The 16,484-nt window shown below is 41.7% G+C and overlaps 1 protein-coding gene across 7 annotated transcripts in view; it reads left to right on the forward strand.

Moving 5' to 3' along the window:
* The first annotated feature begins 1,508 nt into the window (after positions 1–1,508).
* PIP4K2B (phosphatidylinositol-5-phosphate 4-kinase type 2 beta) overlaps positions 1,509–16,484 on the forward strand; it is a 41,429-nt gene continuing 26,453 nt past the window's right edge. For 2 of the 7 annotated variants that reach the window (XM_084857228.1, XM_084857227.1), the window contains exons 1-2: positions 1,521–2,646; positions 6,564–6,661. In XM_084857228.1, coding sequence (XP_084713354.1) covers positions 2,470–2,646; positions 6,564–6,661 — 275 coding nt within the window. In that variant the 5' untranslated portion in view covers positions 1,521–2,469. Of the gene's footprint in view, positions 2,647–5,758; positions 5,909–6,563; positions 6,662–16,484 lie in introns of those variants that run through there. The other 5 variants (XM_084857226.1, XM_084857225.1, XM_084857232.1 and 2 more) reach the window with 5 other exon arrangements.

Here is a 16,484-nt window from a genome sequence, read left to right on the forward strand (position 1 = left end):
GTGATGTCTCTGCTTCTTACTATGCTGTCTAGGTTTGCCATAGCTTTCCTCCCAAGGAGCAAGCGTCTTTTAATTTCATGGCTACAGTCACCGTCTGCGGTGATCTTGGAGCCCAACAAAATAAAATCTGTCACTGCTTCCATTTCTTCCCCTTTCATATGCCAGGAAGTGATGGGGCCAGATGCCATGATCTTAGTTTTTTTAATGTTGAGTTTCAAACCAGCTTTTGCACTCTCCTCTTTCACCCTCAACAAGAGGCTCTTTAGATCCTCTTCGCTTTCTGCCATTAGGGTGGTATCGTCTGCGTATCTGAGGTTGTTGATAATTCTCCCGGCAATCTTAATTCCGATCTGTGATTCATCCAACCCGGCGTTTCTCATGATGTACTCTGCATATAAGTTAAATAAGCAGCGCAACAATATTCAGCCTTGTCGTACTCCTTTCCCAATTTTGAACCAATCGGTTGTTCCATGTCCGGTTCTTACTGTTGCTTCTTGACCCTCATACAGGTTTCTCAGGAGACAGGTAAGGTGGTCTGGTACCCCCATCTCTTTCAGAATTTGCCACAGTTTGTTGTGATCCACACAATCAAAGGCTTTAGCGTAGTCAATGAAGCAGAAATAGACGTTTTTCAGGAATTCTCTTGCTTTCTCCATGATCCAGCGAAAGTTGGCGATTTGATCTCTAGTTCCTCTGCCTCTTCGAAACCCAGCTTGTACTTCTGGTAGTTCTCGGTTTGCATACTGCTGAAGCCTAGCTTGTAGGATTTTGAGCATCACCTTGCTGGCATGTGAAATGAGCGCAATTGTACGGTAAAAGTATAATTCCTTGTGTATAATTATATATGTATATTGGGGGTTGGGCTTATTATTGGCACTAGAGGTAGTCATCCCTTCCCTGCAGGCCACATTGTATGGAAGGTTTTTTCTAGCCTACTTGGGCTGGAAGCAAAGGGGAATAATGCTTAAATTCTAAAATAAGAAAAGGAGCACAAATTCACTAAAATGTCACACATTTTTGTTGGGCAGCCCTCCTAAGTTAGGAAATCGCGGGGGTCTAGCAAATAAACTACTGAGCTATGGATGGAAATGCTTTGTACGAGGTCAGATGCACTTTAAAAATAATTGCTACCCTTATCCTAGCTCGAAAGTCTACTCCAGCCAGAGGTGGCGCTATCTGAAATAGAAAGTCTCGGTGACGTACCGTAATCCCTCATTCATAATTCCAGGTGCCTCGGCGCTGATTGGTTACTGCGCCTGTAAAACGGAGAGGAGCAGTTTTCTGTGCGACGTCTGACAGGAATGTACCATTACGAAAAGAAGGGGAGGAGGGAATAATTGCTGGCTTCCCTGGCTGTTTTTTCTTTCAGGCCAGCCCGAATCGATTTTTTCCGCACAAGACGAATATCCGCGTCTCTGCCATTAGCGGTTCTTTAGGTGCTTTCTCCTGTTGCTCAAGCAGGAATGGTATGCCCTGTTCCGCCCCCTCCCTGCGATCGCCGCCATCTTGACATCTCCTTTGCGCAGGAGCCGAGCGCAGAGCTCGTTCCGCGGTGGAGCAAACCACCGAGAAGAAAGTGCAGGGATAGGCGGAGAGAGGCGACGTATTGGCAGCGGGCGAAACTATCCTCTGCTTGCTGTAAAGGGGGAGCGAGGTTAGGTTCAATTCGGGAGGAAGGAAGGCTATACTGTTTGGCAGCTGACAGGGGGTGGGCTCGGACACAACCATTTGCGAAAGAGGGTGATAACGCGGTGCCCGCTTTTGTGAGCTGAACCAGGGCTTGCACGGGGGGGGGGGCGGGCATGGGGGTGTTGCCGTTGTGTCTGATGCGCGCGCGCGTTGATATTCAGGCGGTACCGCGGAGTAGATGCGAGGACGGGACGTCACGTCACGCAAAATAGAGGCGGGTGGCGTGTAGATTGTACCATTGGGAGTGTTTTCAGGGGGTACCACTGACTTGACTGGAATGGTGCCGTTGTAGGCACAAGGGGGAGGGGCCGGATAGTACCATTTGGGGTGGGGGTGCCCAGGGAGAGTTCAATATTTTAGCCTAGGCCCATGGTGAGCGGGTGGGGAGGAAGCTGTGAGGTCCCTCCGGAGGCTTCGTTACGGGTGATACCACTGCATTCGACGGGGAAGGGGGTGCCGCTGCGGAGGCGTGGGGGTAACCCTTGGGTGGCTCCCCTGAGCGAGAGCGCTGGGTCTGGCGGGGCCATGCGCGGAGGCGCCGGGCGACTCTGGCACCTGGGCTGCGTGGGGGACCCTCGTTTCGACCGGGAGCACTGATACGGGGGCTGGCGGTGGGGGCGGGGCGGCGCGGCGAGGCGAGGCGAGGCGAAGGAGCGCTGACATGGGCGCCTGAGGAGGGGCCGTTCCACAGGTCGGAGGGGTCCGGGGGCAGCATGCGAAGGCGCTGCTGTTAGAGGCGGGGATTTTCCGAAGCAGGGAGCCCAGAGGATCCTCCTTGCCATGGCTTCAAACTGTACTGGGGGCACCGCGGCTGCAAGCGCTGCTGCGGCTGTAGGCGCTGTGCTCAGCGCTTCCAAGACAAAGACAAAGAAGAAGCACTTCGTCTGCCAGAAAGTGAAGCTCTTCCGAGCCTCAGAGCCGCTTCTGAGTGTCCTCATGTGGGGAGTCAACCACACGGTGAGCAAGAGATGTGCTAGTGTAGACTGCACCCCTCTCCCACCTCCCGGTATTGGCAGAAAACATGGAATGTGGCAGCTCTCCATCTCTGCTGGGAGGTGACCCTCCTCCCGTTGACCATTTCTGTTCTCCAGGAACCCTTGTTCTTGTGGCAGATACGTAGCATCATATCTGTGGATGGCTAAACTCAGAAGAACCAATCCCTGCAGGTTCTATTAGTAGCATGGGTTAGAATCCATATTCTGCATGAAAACGTGTAATGGGAAAAATGAAGGGGACAGCCATCTTTTGAAATCATCTGAAAGCGTATGGAGAGGTGCATTAAAACCTGTGTGAAGGGCAATAGTTCTGTTTCAAATGAACTTCATTAAAGATGTACCTCTAGGGTGGCCCTTCTGCATACTTTTGTCTTTCATGCATGGTTGTGGGGACTTCATTCTAATAAGCAGGGATAATTTCACCTCTCCAGTTGATGGGGGATGCTTTCCCTGCTGAACCTACTCAATTGCTCTTATGGGAGGAAGAGACAAAAGGTGTCAGCCCCCTCAGTAATTTGCAGTGCAATGCTATACATGTCTACACAGAAATAACTTCCCTTAAGTTCAGTGGAACTTACTCCCAGGAAAGCGTGTATAGGATGCAGCCTAAATTAAATCCTTACCAACAGATTCTAGTTCAGTATCAGCTCCTGTATGTCAGTTGGAGAAAGCTACAGCTAGACACAATAAATCTGTTTATACATACATACATAAATTATTTTCCTATGATGAATTTGGATTTCTTGGGTTTAGTAATTTATGACTTAAAAGCACACACACATCATGAATATGTTTGAATAGATACAGAAAATTGATGAGATTTGAACAATATGTCAGATTTCTGACAGGCCATTATAGGTACTTGGATGACTAGACAACTGGGATTTTGTCAAACCTTATTCAAACTCCTTCTTTGGGTTTAAATCCCAGTTCATCCTGGGTTTAGTTGCCTTGAGCACATGCCTCTCCACCTATGTAAAATGGTAATATTACCTCACAGAGTTGTTGGGAGAAGAGGAGAGAAGATGGTAAAATTTTAAATATGCAGCAGCTATATAAATGCTACATAAATATTTATGAACTACTGTAATTAATAATGAATCATGTACGCACTCACATATCCATACGCATGGATCCTGATCACAGTTATAGAAATAAATTTAAAAGCTCTTGAGGAAAGCATGACATCCCCTGCAAGCATTCATGATCATCTTTAGCAAATTTCATTAGCTCTAGTTGCTGAGATGGCCCCTCAGAACTTGGAGGAGACATTTCTGTGAATAGCAGCAGCCCCCTCCTGTGGAGTGGGGCAGAGTTCTCTTCATGCAGGAATCTTTAAAACCCGGTGTGTGTTATGTGCACATGTGGCTTATGCTACGTGAGACTGCAGCAGGATGGGCTGTACAAGAGTCAGTGGTGAATATTTGCACCATGTGTAACAAAAGTGCAAATTGTCTCCTTCCACTCAAACTGTCAGACTCTGTGGCAAACGTGGCAATGTGGCCCTGCAGTGTTTCTCAAGCTTTGTAAAACCGCATCTTCTTTTCAACTTACTAGATATTTTGTCTGGCCCCACTCCCCCAGCCTAGAAATAAGGTAGGAAGTTGGCTGAAGGAATGCCAGCTTTGGCAGTACCTCTTTGGCAGACAACTTTGGAGGGCAAGGAAGACCAGGTATTTCTATATGAAGATTTATGAACTGAGTAAAGAAACTGTATGGAATGAAATTATTCACTCTGTTTTTTAAATTAATGCTTTTAGCTGCTGCAGCCAATCAGGAACTTTGTGATATTTGTTTTAATGTCTTAAATTGTATTTATTTTGCTATGTTGCCTTGACGTTTTAGGAAAGGTGTCGGACAAGTACAGTGAGTAAATAACGTGGAATAATCCAGCAAAATTGTTTGGGGTAGGGTTGGGATAGATGAAAGGATCACAGAATTAAACAATGGGATTTTTTTCCACAGGAGATTCTTGCCACAGTCACCAGCAGAAACGGCTTTAAAATAATTTGGTATATTTATGGGGAATAGGTTCATCAGTAGCTATTAGCCACACCAGCTAAATGGAACCTCCACAAACAGGGGCAGGATACCTCTGATTGCCAGACTCTGAGGGCCAACGACAGTGGAGAGCTGCGGCATGTAGCTGCTGGGTGGCCATTGTCAGGGATGGAGTGCTGCATGATTCTTCAGTGGGATCCCGAGCTGGCAATTCATGGAGACTCAGTTTGGCTTCTCAGTCATTTGGCTCATCTCAGTAAACAAACTGTATAGACTTCTTTTGTTTTAATCACGTTAAGTGTGCTTTAATTTTTTTCCCTCCAGATATTTCAGTTCAAATAGTTGTGGTGTATTGGGACAAAAAATTAACGCAGAGTAATTTTTTTAGGTTTGTTATTTACTAAATACAAGTAAAATAAACATGCTAACTTAGCTCTTTCTAGGGCAGGGGTGGGCAACTTGTGACCCTCCTGATGTTTTGGCCTACAGCTCCCATCAGCTCCAAGTAGCATAGCTAATGGTGAGAGATGATGGGAGTTGCAGGCCAAAACATCTGGAGGGCCACAAGTTGCCCACCCCTGTTCTAGGGCATCATCAGAAGATTTTCTGATGCAGACTGAAATTTTTCCTGTGCAAGTTAACGTAATTGGTATTGGAATTTTTTCTGGAAATTTTTGCAATTCAAAATTTTCTGGAAAACCCACATCACTGGTGCTCAGCCCCCACACAAGGAAATGTAGTTCCAATTTTAATCCAGAAAAAAACAGTGCTCTTTCCTCCCCTTTTCCTTCCCCAGTATTCAAAATTTTGGAAACGTTGCAGCAGCGATAAGAAGCAACTCCATTTGTATTTTCTCCAACAAATAGCTGGTTATCTTCCCACCACCACCACCACCCCGCTTTATATAATTTGCTTATATAGCAATTTCAGTTTTTAAAAAATAATCTTTTGTTTGTTTGTTTGTTAGGTTTATATCCTGCCTTTCCTCCAAGGAGCCCAAGGTGGCGCACATAATCCTCTGCTCCATTTTATCCTCACAACAGCCCTGTGAACTAGGTTAGGCTGAGAATCAGTGCCTGGCCCAAAGTCACCCAGCGAGCTTCATGGTCTAGTGCAGACTTGAAACTAGGTCTCCTGAGTCCTAGTCCAAAACTCCAACCACCACACCACACTGGCTCCTAAGCCTTTTGCAACCTGTGTTTGCTGAATTGCCCTCCTAGCAGGTCAGTGACAGAATACGCAGTTCTATGTGAGCCTGGGAAAAGCACAAATTTCTTTTAAAAATAAGAGCAAGCTTCGGTGCACTTATGGTTGCAAAGATATGCTTGAAAGTGTGTGGGCAATGCCTACAGAAACGTAATAAGCTGAATAAAATTTCCAGTGGCCAGGGTCAAGCCTTTGGTGCCCCTTGTCTTTCCCCAAAACTAGTGCAATGAGAATAAATTGTGCCAAAAAAGATAGAGAGACATTATACCATTGCATAATTTATACAAGTTGTAGCTTTTCTTGACACTGAATTCCGATTGCCTGGGTACAGCAGTTTTATTTTTTGTAGTGCTTACTGTTCACATCCGTGAAAGACTGACACCCAAGACCCCAGTGAGTCCATGAGACAGAGTTTGGACTTGATCCCAGCTCCCTCAGGATTACTTCTCTCAATAAATGCAGAGTGGACTTCTGTGTGGCAATGTACTCACCATGTGGTTGAATATAAAATTTATTTCTGGGCTATACAACTCATACAGCAGATCATCCACTTAATCCTGAAACTTCCAATGAGAGTTTAATGGGGTTTATTGGTTCTGCAGTCACAAATGCTAGCAGCACAGGTGTCTCCTTTTCCCCTCTGCTCATGTAGACTGTGTGTTTCTTTTTCAGATTAATGAGTTGAGCAATGTCCCTGTCCCAGTTATGCTAATGCCAGATGACTTTAAGGCGTACAGCAAGATTAAGGTGGACAATCATCTTTTCAACAAGTAAGTGATGAGCACAGCTTTTGATTTAAAAAGTCCTTGCCTGCTTTGGGTAGAACTTTAGTATACAGACAACTACTTTTTACTTACATACAATGATATGAACCATAATTTCACAGGAGTCAGTGTGATGTGGAAGTGAAACAAAAGAGATGTGCGTGTTGTAAAAGAGCAGCTCCAATACACAATTTCCCACGCATCTGTCTGTCTGCACTCTAAACCCTGCCCATATGTAGATATAGCTTGGAAGATGTAACTCACTTTGTAACTGGGACAGGGCACAGGGAACAATCTCCCTCCTGTTTTGCCCAACTACATTGGCTACTTATATTCTTTCAGGCCTAATTCAACACGCTGATGAACTTTACTGGCTTCCATAGTTTGCATACCTTAAGGAGCACCTCCTTTTCTATGTGCCCCCCACTCCGACATCTAAGAAGAAGAAGAGTTGCAAGGCCTCCTCCTGTGTTGGCATCCATGCTCTTTAATGCTCTTCTTCTTGAGGTGTGCCTGGCCAGTTTCTTCTTGGCATTTTGGCAGCTGGTTAAAAGTTGACTGTTCAGAAAGGCTTTTAAAACTGGCTTTTTTTATGTTAATTTTATTCTGAGGTTTTTACTATACTTTGGAGGGCTTTGGTTTTTTCCTTCATGTTATTTCTGGGCATTATGATTTTACAACGCCTTTTGGGACTTTTTGTTTTTTTCCATGTATTTCTGAGATGTGTTTTAATCCACTTAGAGCGCAGTCCTATGGGGATGGCCGTAAGCCTCCAAACTTGGAGGCTTATTGCCATCCAGTGCAGAGTAGGATGAGCATTGGAGGCAATCTTTGCCTCTGCGCTCCTCCTTCTCTGCAGTTCAGCTAGACAGGCTTTTGCACCCATCTAGCTGAGGCACTGGGGAGGGAAGGAGGTCAGGACGCTGGAGGATTCTTCATAAGCTGTCCTGCCTGGTCCCCTCCCTTCCCCGCTCATGGGAACACCCCCATTACCTTCCCTCCAAGGTTGCTTTTGTGGGCTTGGAGAGGCAGCTGGAGGGGGAGGGGGCAAGGAGCTCAGACTCCTGGATCTGAGGTTGGGGCACTGACTCTGACCTCGGATCCAGGAACCTGAGCTATTCTGAGGCACTGTCTAGGGGCTATGGGATTGCTTTCCCCTTCTGACATTTTTTAATCTTGGTTTTTTTGCTGCTTTGGGTAATGCTTTGGGTGGCCGAGAAGCAGTCTAGAAATGCTGAGTAAACTTTTATGTCTTCGGAAAAAAATGTATGTCTTCAGAAGCCTGAGAATTTGGAGCTAGTGGCAGAAAAGGAGGAAAGTTAGAACTCTAGCTGAGAATGACTGAAGTTGGAGACGTTGGGCTGAGAGATCCATGGGCCTTGGCAAGTGCCCAGTCATGCTGATCACTGGCACTGGTTCTGAACATGGGGAAGGGCATAGACATTCAAAGCAAAGGTGGCAAACTCCAAAGGCTGACTTGTAAAACAGACTTGTAAATAGGCACTTTCATGGTCTCCTGTGGCAAGTCAGAATTTCTTTTAGGTGACCAGGTAGGCAACCTTTTATTAATTGGAAGTCTGTTGATTCTTTTTTTCTCATTTATGCCATTAGCATACCACAAACGATAAACATGCTTGGGTAGGCAGGGTATCAAAGCATTTTTTTTCTGGGGGCAGCTAGTAACTCTTGTGGACTTAATTGCAACGTTGCTGGGAAGGGGAGTCCTCCTTCTTCCCCCTTCTTTGCCTCTCCCATTTACCCCTTTGAAGATGCTACTTCAGTCTACATCAGATTTTTCTCATTCTCTCATGCTATCACCTTCCACACAAGTTAGGAAGATGAATGCTGGCATATTTATAGTTTAGGTAGCAATAATAGAATCCAAAGACTGAATTTTTAGTTGGGGAGGGGGAGGATAAACGTACCCTATGAATGCATTATGTGAACACACATAATGTGTGTGTGCGCACATGCGCACTTACAACAGATAAATTTTGCCCCAGCCCCCAGAGTGGGATTTAGGTCTCTGAATTGGGAGAAACTTCAGGGTTGCGTTTCGAATGTTCTCCAGCATTCGCTAATTTAAATCTGTCTGACTTAACAGAGAGAAAGACTGGGGCGGGGAGGGAGGGTTTGTATGCAGAAGTGTCTTGGGTTGCAAATGGAAGGAGGGCTTATCTCTTTGGCTCAAGATGAGCTTGCCAACAGTCTTTCCTTCCCTGCCTCTGGACAGCTAGTATAGAACTAGAGAACTCCTTTCTGTAGCTCATGTTGTTTTAAACAATATACTGATTTTTTTTTTTTAAGATTGTGCAGTTGTGGCTACGCTATTCATTTAGTCCAGCAGCCAAAGCCACCTTTTGGCAGTTTCCTTGTCATTTTTGGTATATAGTGCTTTTCAGCAGTTTTGTATATTTGACCATACTTAATCAGAATCTGATGCCACCTTTATCACCATTTAGGAGATTGTTATCTTCCAAATGGCATCTACCATAGGAAAAGAGCCTAATACCTTCTTACAAGAGAGAGGACAATAATTATTTCTTTCTAAATGTCAGATTTGGGGTGCAGGGAGCCCATTTGTGCAGCCTCCTAACATATGTGGGAGAACATATGTTGGCAAAATGGATAGTACATGGTATGGGCATAGTCCTAAGCAGCTGGCTGGCCTAACATTAAGTCAATGTGTTCTGAAAAGTGGGGGTTGAGTCTCCACAGATATGGATAATATCTGTCCATGTATCTATCAAGCAGGATGAAAATGCAAGTCCTAACAAGACTCATGCTCACAGGGGAAATCACACACTTGTATTCCATCTGATTCGATCAACAGGGGGCTAAAAATCAGGAAGAGACTGAATATTATCTATTGATCCCATCAATCTTTTTTTTATTAATCTCTTATAGTGAATTTTTACAAAACAAAACAGACTGAAAACATTACAAAACTTAAAAAAGAAAATAAAAAAGAATGAAATAAAAATAAAACAACTTATTCAAAATACTCAGTTTCTAACATTAACAATATTCAAAAAAAAAAGCGGGGGGAAAGGTTACACATCAACTTCAGTAAAAGCAGACCAAATATCTGCATATAAGTCCATTTGCAATTACGCCTATATACCGCTCTTTCAAATGTTGCTAGCGTTATTAAGTCTTCAGTCCATTGTGTTATAGGCGGTGAGCTTTTATCCTTCCAATATCGTAGTATCAGTCTTTTAGCAACTGAAAGGGCTCGAAAAATCCATTTACGCTGACCATGTGTTATGTTCCAAGAAGCAGGTAAGTAATTTAAAAGAACATTTACATCAGTAAATATTAAAGAGCTTTCCAATACAAAATTTATCCGTTCAATAGCTTCCTCCCAAAAGGAAGCCATTGGGCATTTTCAAAACATATGAATAAAAGAAGCATTGATTGCATTACACCTCCAACAATTAGCCGAATTTGACCAAAAAAAAGTCTTTTTTTACTAAAGTACGTTGTGGTGTCCAGTAGACCCAAAACAAGAGCTTTTGCTGAAGGAGTAACCAAAGGTCCATTGAAATGTCCAATACAGACCCAAAACGGCAGTCCATTGATTAAACAAAATAAGACGTTCCAATTCCCTGTTCCATTCCTGTTGTAAACCATTTGTGTCATATTTATTCATTGATAATAAATGTTTATAAACATGAATCGTAGATCGATACATCTGATCAGCTTCAATAAGTTTTTCCAATAGCGAAGGAAACGCCGAGGCAGTAAAAGCAGCAGAACCGAATCTAGATACCAACAAATGTTTCAGCTGCAAATACTGCCATTCCACTGAAGATGGCAGATCAAATTGACTTCACAAAACTGAAAATACCAAAAACTCGTCATCAACCCCCACTAATTTATCTAAAGTAAAGATCATCTTATCTGTCTAGGTCCAACCATAAAAACATTTTCTTGCCAATTCTTAAATCTAGATTTCCCCATGAAGTCAATTTAGCATGGGAAAATGTATCTGAACTGTAATTGACGTGACATTACAGTATATGCCAGACTTCCCTAACTGCCAAAATTGTGGGAGGAGCTCTGTCTATCTTAATATGCAGAAAACCTAATGCCATCCATTTAAAGAGAGGCTCCAGACAAGAAGATTCCAATACTGACCACAGAGGAAAATCTAATTTGAGTGGAAAAAACCAAAATTTAGTAGAGGGCAGAAAGGATGTACCATTGGGCAAATAGGCCCAATGGTACATAGCTAGATCCAGAAAACCGAACCTGCCTTCATTAATTGGAAGTTGCATCCTTTTTAAAGACATTCTTGGTGGAGGGGAACCCCAAAAGAATTTACAAAACAAAACATTGAGTTTTTGAAAATATTTGCCAGGTATAAGTATAGGGATCCCTCGTATAACATAAATAATTTGGGGTATGGTATTCATCTTAAGTGTATTCACCTTACCCCATAAACACAACTTTAAAGATGCCCATCTATCTATATCTCATGAAATATCATTAATCAACTTGTTTAAATTAAATCAAACTAATCATTTGAGATATATCTCTAGGAATAATGATTCCCAAATATGTAATAAACTCTGGGCACCATTGAAATTGCCAATTGACTAATACACTAGAGTATATCCTATATGTCCAGTTGCCATTATTTCCAACTTTGACCAATTAATTGAATAGCCAAAGGTATTAATCAATTTAATCAAAGCTGGAACTGATGACTGGAGTCTCGAGATAAACAACAAAGGATCATCAGCATAAAGACTAATTTTAAATTCTAATCCAAAATGGGCAAATCCATGAATACATTTATTTTGTCTAATGGCATACGTCAGGGGTTCCAAACATACATTGAATATCAATGAGGAAAGTGGGCAACCTTTTCTAGTGCCCCACCCTAGTAAAAAAAAAGAAAAAGCTGAGAATAAACCTTTGGTCATTACTCTCGTTCTAGGAGCAGTGTATAAAATTTTAACCCATTTCAGAAATTCTATAGGAGAACCAAAATTAGTCAATGTAGTAAAAATAAATTTCCAGTGAATTTTGTGGAAGGCCTTTTCTGCATCCAAGGAAATGATGGCTACCTGATCAGTTCTTTTGGAGTTTAAAGCAACCAGATCAACAACTAATCTAAGGTTATCAGCGCCCTGTCTATTTTTAATAAATCCCACCTGGTCTAGTCTAACCAATACAGCCATGACCTGTTGTAATCTATCTGCCAAGATTGCTGTTACTATTTTGATATCTACATTAATTAATGATATAGGTCGATAGTTTGCGCAATAGGTATGGTCCTTGCCTGGCTTAGGAATCACAGTAATGTAAGCATCATTTAACGATGAAGAAAGGGAGCCCACTTCAAAAATATGGTTATAGAGGCGATACAACTTTGGGGCTAAAAAGCTAGAAAATGTTTTATACCATTCAGTTGGGAATCCATCCGGTCTGGGTGATTTCCCAGTATTCATTTTCATTATCGCATTCATGATTTCCTCTAAATGCAGAGGAGCTAAAAGGAGCTGTTGTGAAGAATTGAAACGTGGAAGATGAATCCGAGAAAAAAAGCGTCCATATCTTGCACTGATATCTTATTACTGGTACTATACAGATCAGCATAAAACTTTAAAAATTGTGAGTTTATGTCTGTGGGAGAAGTATATACTTTTCCACTCTCATCTTTAATAGCTGAAATAACATTTTGATGTTGGTGCTGTTTAAGACAATGTGCAAGAATCTTACTAGGACGTTCACCATTTTCCCAATATTTCTGTCGTAGACATGTCAGAGCAAATTCCGCCTGTTGTGAAAGGATATTATTCAACTCACACTTAGTATTCTTTAGCTCTTGATAAAGTTGTGCTGTGGGGGAAGTGGCAAACTGAGTTATGTGAGATTTCAGCTTCTTATTTAAGTGCATCTGTTGAGTTTTTTAAACCTTTTTTTGATAGGAAGCATAAGAGATAATTCAGCCCCTTATAAAAGCTTTACTAGCCTCCCATTCAGTGGCGCACAAACCTGCTGTACCCTCATTAGTACTGAAATACTCTGTTAGTTCAGCTAACATGTGGGTTTTAAACTTCTCATCATTAAGAAGTGAAACATTAAAATGCCAAAGACCAGGGGACCGAGGAGTATCAGAGAATTGCAGTTCCAAACATACTGGGGTATGATCTGACACTACCAATGTATCAGTCTTGCAGTCTTTCATTTCATAGAATCATAGAATACTAGTGTTGGAAGGGGCCTACAAGGCCATCGAGTCCAACCCTCTGCTCAATGAAGGAATCCAAGTCAGAGGGTCCCTGACAGATGGCTGTCTAGATTTGACATACTAAAGTTGTAGAAAGCAAAAAGTAGTCTGATCTAAAGCAATTAGGGTGAACTGGTGAAATAAAAGTATACTGTCTGTCAGCAGGATGTAAAATTCTCCAAGCATCAGTGAAACCATATTCCATCATATAAGCCTGAAGTGCCAGTCTCACCACAGATTGAGTCTTGGGAGAAGGTGTACTCCTATCTAACAAAGGATCTAAGACCTCGTTAAAGTCCCCACCCACAATCAGATTGCCAGAGAATCAGTATTTGGCCCACATACATTGATCATAACAATTAATTTGCCCATATACCTTCCTACCAAGATCAAAAAACGCCCCTCATTATAAAAAATCACCTGTTGAACTGAGATAGAATGTCGCTTATGGATTAAAATCGCCACCCCTCTACACTGTGTTGAAGTGTCTGTGACATAGGCCTCCCCAACCCAATCCTTTTGCAACATCTGCCGATCTGCAGCCATCAAATGAGTTTATTGTAAGAAGGCCTTGTCAACGTTAAGCTCTTTTAACTTGGTAAGAACTCTTTTCTGTTTGTTGACATTTCTCAGCCCCTTGACATTCCATGAAGTCACGTTAAACATTGAAAAAACGAAAGCAAATTGTTTGCCCCTCCACCCAAAAAATCTTTCTAGATTTACAAACAAAGACTAAATTTATATATCATAATTGGTATAACAAATACATCCTTAATTTACATTTAGGACTATTTCAGACTTCATCAAAATAATTCTTGATACGTAGAAACAGAAAAATTTTAAAATTATTCCAAAATATGTACAGAAATTGAAAATAAAAAAACCAAAATAAAAATAAAACTCAAATAAACCAATTGGCCAGCGTGGTGTAGCGCTAGACTGGGAGTTGGGAGATCTGGGTTCTAGTCCCCACACAGCCATGGAAGCTCACTGGGTGACTTTGGTTTTGTTTTTTTGAATCTGTATTTATTTTTATAAGTGAAATAAACAATACCAACAACATAGTCAAAATCTTCAGTTTCAAACATTACAGTATTTGGGGAAGAAAGGGGGGGAAGGAGGAAAGCAAAAGAAAAAGAGAGAGAGAGAGAAAAGATTGTATCTAAGCTTCAATGAAAGCAAATCAAATATCCAAATATAAATCCAATTGCAAATTATACCTATACAGCACTCTTCAAGACATTGCAGGTATTATTAAATCTTCAGTCCGCTGCTCCATAAACGATGAGCCTTGTCTTTCAATGTTATAACCTCAGTCTTATAGCAAATAAACTGGAGCACACAGTACATTTCCATTAACCATATATTACCATTCCATTAACACATGTTAGTAAACATTAAAAGTTTAACCAACAAAAAAATAATCATAATCATAATCCCATAATAATGATAGTAATACTAATATTAATGATAATTTTTAAAAAAAGTAAAAGGAATTTAAGAGAAGGGTAAAAACAACTATAAGCCAGTGTGGTGTAGTGGCGAGAGTGTTGGACTGGGAGTCAGGAGATCCGGGTTCTAGTCCTCACTCGGCCATGGAAGCTCACTGGGTGACTTTGGGCCAGTCACAGACTCTCAGCCCAACCTACCTGACAGTGTTGTTGTTGTGAGGGTAAAATGGAGAGGAGGAGGATTATATACACCACCTTGGGTTCTTGGAGGAAAAAAGGCGGGATAGAAATGCAATCAATCAATCAATCAATCAATTTGTGTCCGCCTACCATAAAAAAGTGCCAAAAAAATACCCCTAACAAAACAAAAAGAACTTAACAAAAATAAAAAATAAAAACTTTTGCCTTCTGTTTGGACCGACATGTAACCTCAATGCTCAGCTTGGCCCCTCCCACATATTAAATACATACACTGAGCAAAGTTACAAACATTACAAATTTAACCAACAAGAAATGGTGGTAATAATAATAATAGAATTAAAAAGCCAATTGGATATTTTAACTAATATTATATCTGGAGATGTATTCATATGTGTACATACACACACACACATGTGTATACATATACATACACACACATACACAGACATTTATGTACCTATATAACCTTATTAAGCTAAATTTAATGTAGTAGTTACATATAACCCTCCATTTGCTCAAAATGTGTAAATTAACTCAAAAACAGGAATTATGTATATGGTATATGTATACAAGAGGAAAAGAAGAAAAGAAAAAAAAAGAGAAGGGGGGGAAGCAGTAGTATACAGTCCATTTGATCTGGCATGCCACCCAGACTTCTTATCAACTATAACCCAAACAAAGCTTGACCGTGAATACTGCCAGAGGAACAGTAAAAAAAAAAGATTAAAAATGGCTGGATTCCAACTCAAGAAGCTGAAGAAGTCGGATCCCTCGTTTTGATTTTAATGCCATTGAGAAATGATTCTGCAGCATCAGAACTTAAAAACTTCTTCATCTGGCCTTCAGTAAAAATGCAAAAAGTGGCAGGATATTTGATATGAATATTTGAAAGTTAATTTGCTTTGCCAGATTTCTCGCCTGGGTAAATTGTCTTCTTCTGTCAGCGATTTCTTTAGTATAATCAGGAAAGAGCATAATCTTGTTTGCTGGCCCCCACCGAAGCTCACCCTGCTCTCTTGCTAAACACATAAGATAATCTTTCATGGAGGCACGTAAAAATTGAACGATAACAGGTCTCGCTCTGACTCCTCGTGTAGAACCCAGAACACGATAAGCACACTCAATATCAAGTGGAAAATCAGAAGGCAGAGCCAATAACTCACGCAGAAATTTATCCATGAACTCAGCAAGACGGAGATCTGTAGCCAGATCTTTAAATCAAGAATACAGAGGTTAGCTCTCTGAGCAAAGGAGAGAAATTCGAGCAGACAGAATATTATGAGAGGCAACCATAGCAGTTTCGTGAGCAGTAACCCGGTCTTCAAGTGCGTTAACTTTCGACTCCATCTTTTGAAGACAAATATTCACTGAGTCCACAGAGCCTTGAAGGGTAGTGATGGAATCCTGAATTGTTTCAAGCTTCTTTGACTGCACTGATAACTGTGAGGACATATTTTTTATCAAAACAAGCAACTCCGCTCCCTCTCCCTCATCTTTAGAAACCTTTGCTGGGGGACAGTTGGGGGGGGTAGGCAGCATTCCCAAGCCTTTCTTCCCCCTCAATGTTGCCATCCTCCACTCACTTTCGAAAGCACAACAAGCAAATATAAGTGTGGAAACAGAAAACAAAAGCTTAAGCAAGTTTAATTGCAAATACCCAGATAACATGACAGCCTCAAAGAGGTAACTTTAAAGCTGAAACTCAGGAGAGACACAGCGAAGAGCCGATCACAACGCCATCTCCAACCGGAATGTGATCCCATCAATCCTAATCTATATCCCCCTGGTTTCATAGTAAACATCATCTTCAAGAATATCTGCAAAGTAAAAGGTAAACAGATGTTGCAGTGGTAATACGGGGCGGGGCGGGGAGAGATGCAACATTATGAAAGTAGCTGGCTTGAAGGCTTCGAAAGAACCTCTAACTAGAAAAATA

Source organism: Heloderma suspectum, chromosome 5, assembly GCF_057233095.1.
Source record: "Heloderma suspectum isolate Gila_16-S chromosome 5, 16-S_ref, whole genome shotgun sequence".
Taxonomy (NCBI): domain Eukaryota; kingdom Metazoa; phylum Chordata; class Lepidosauria; order Squamata; family Helodermatidae; genus Heloderma; species Heloderma suspectum.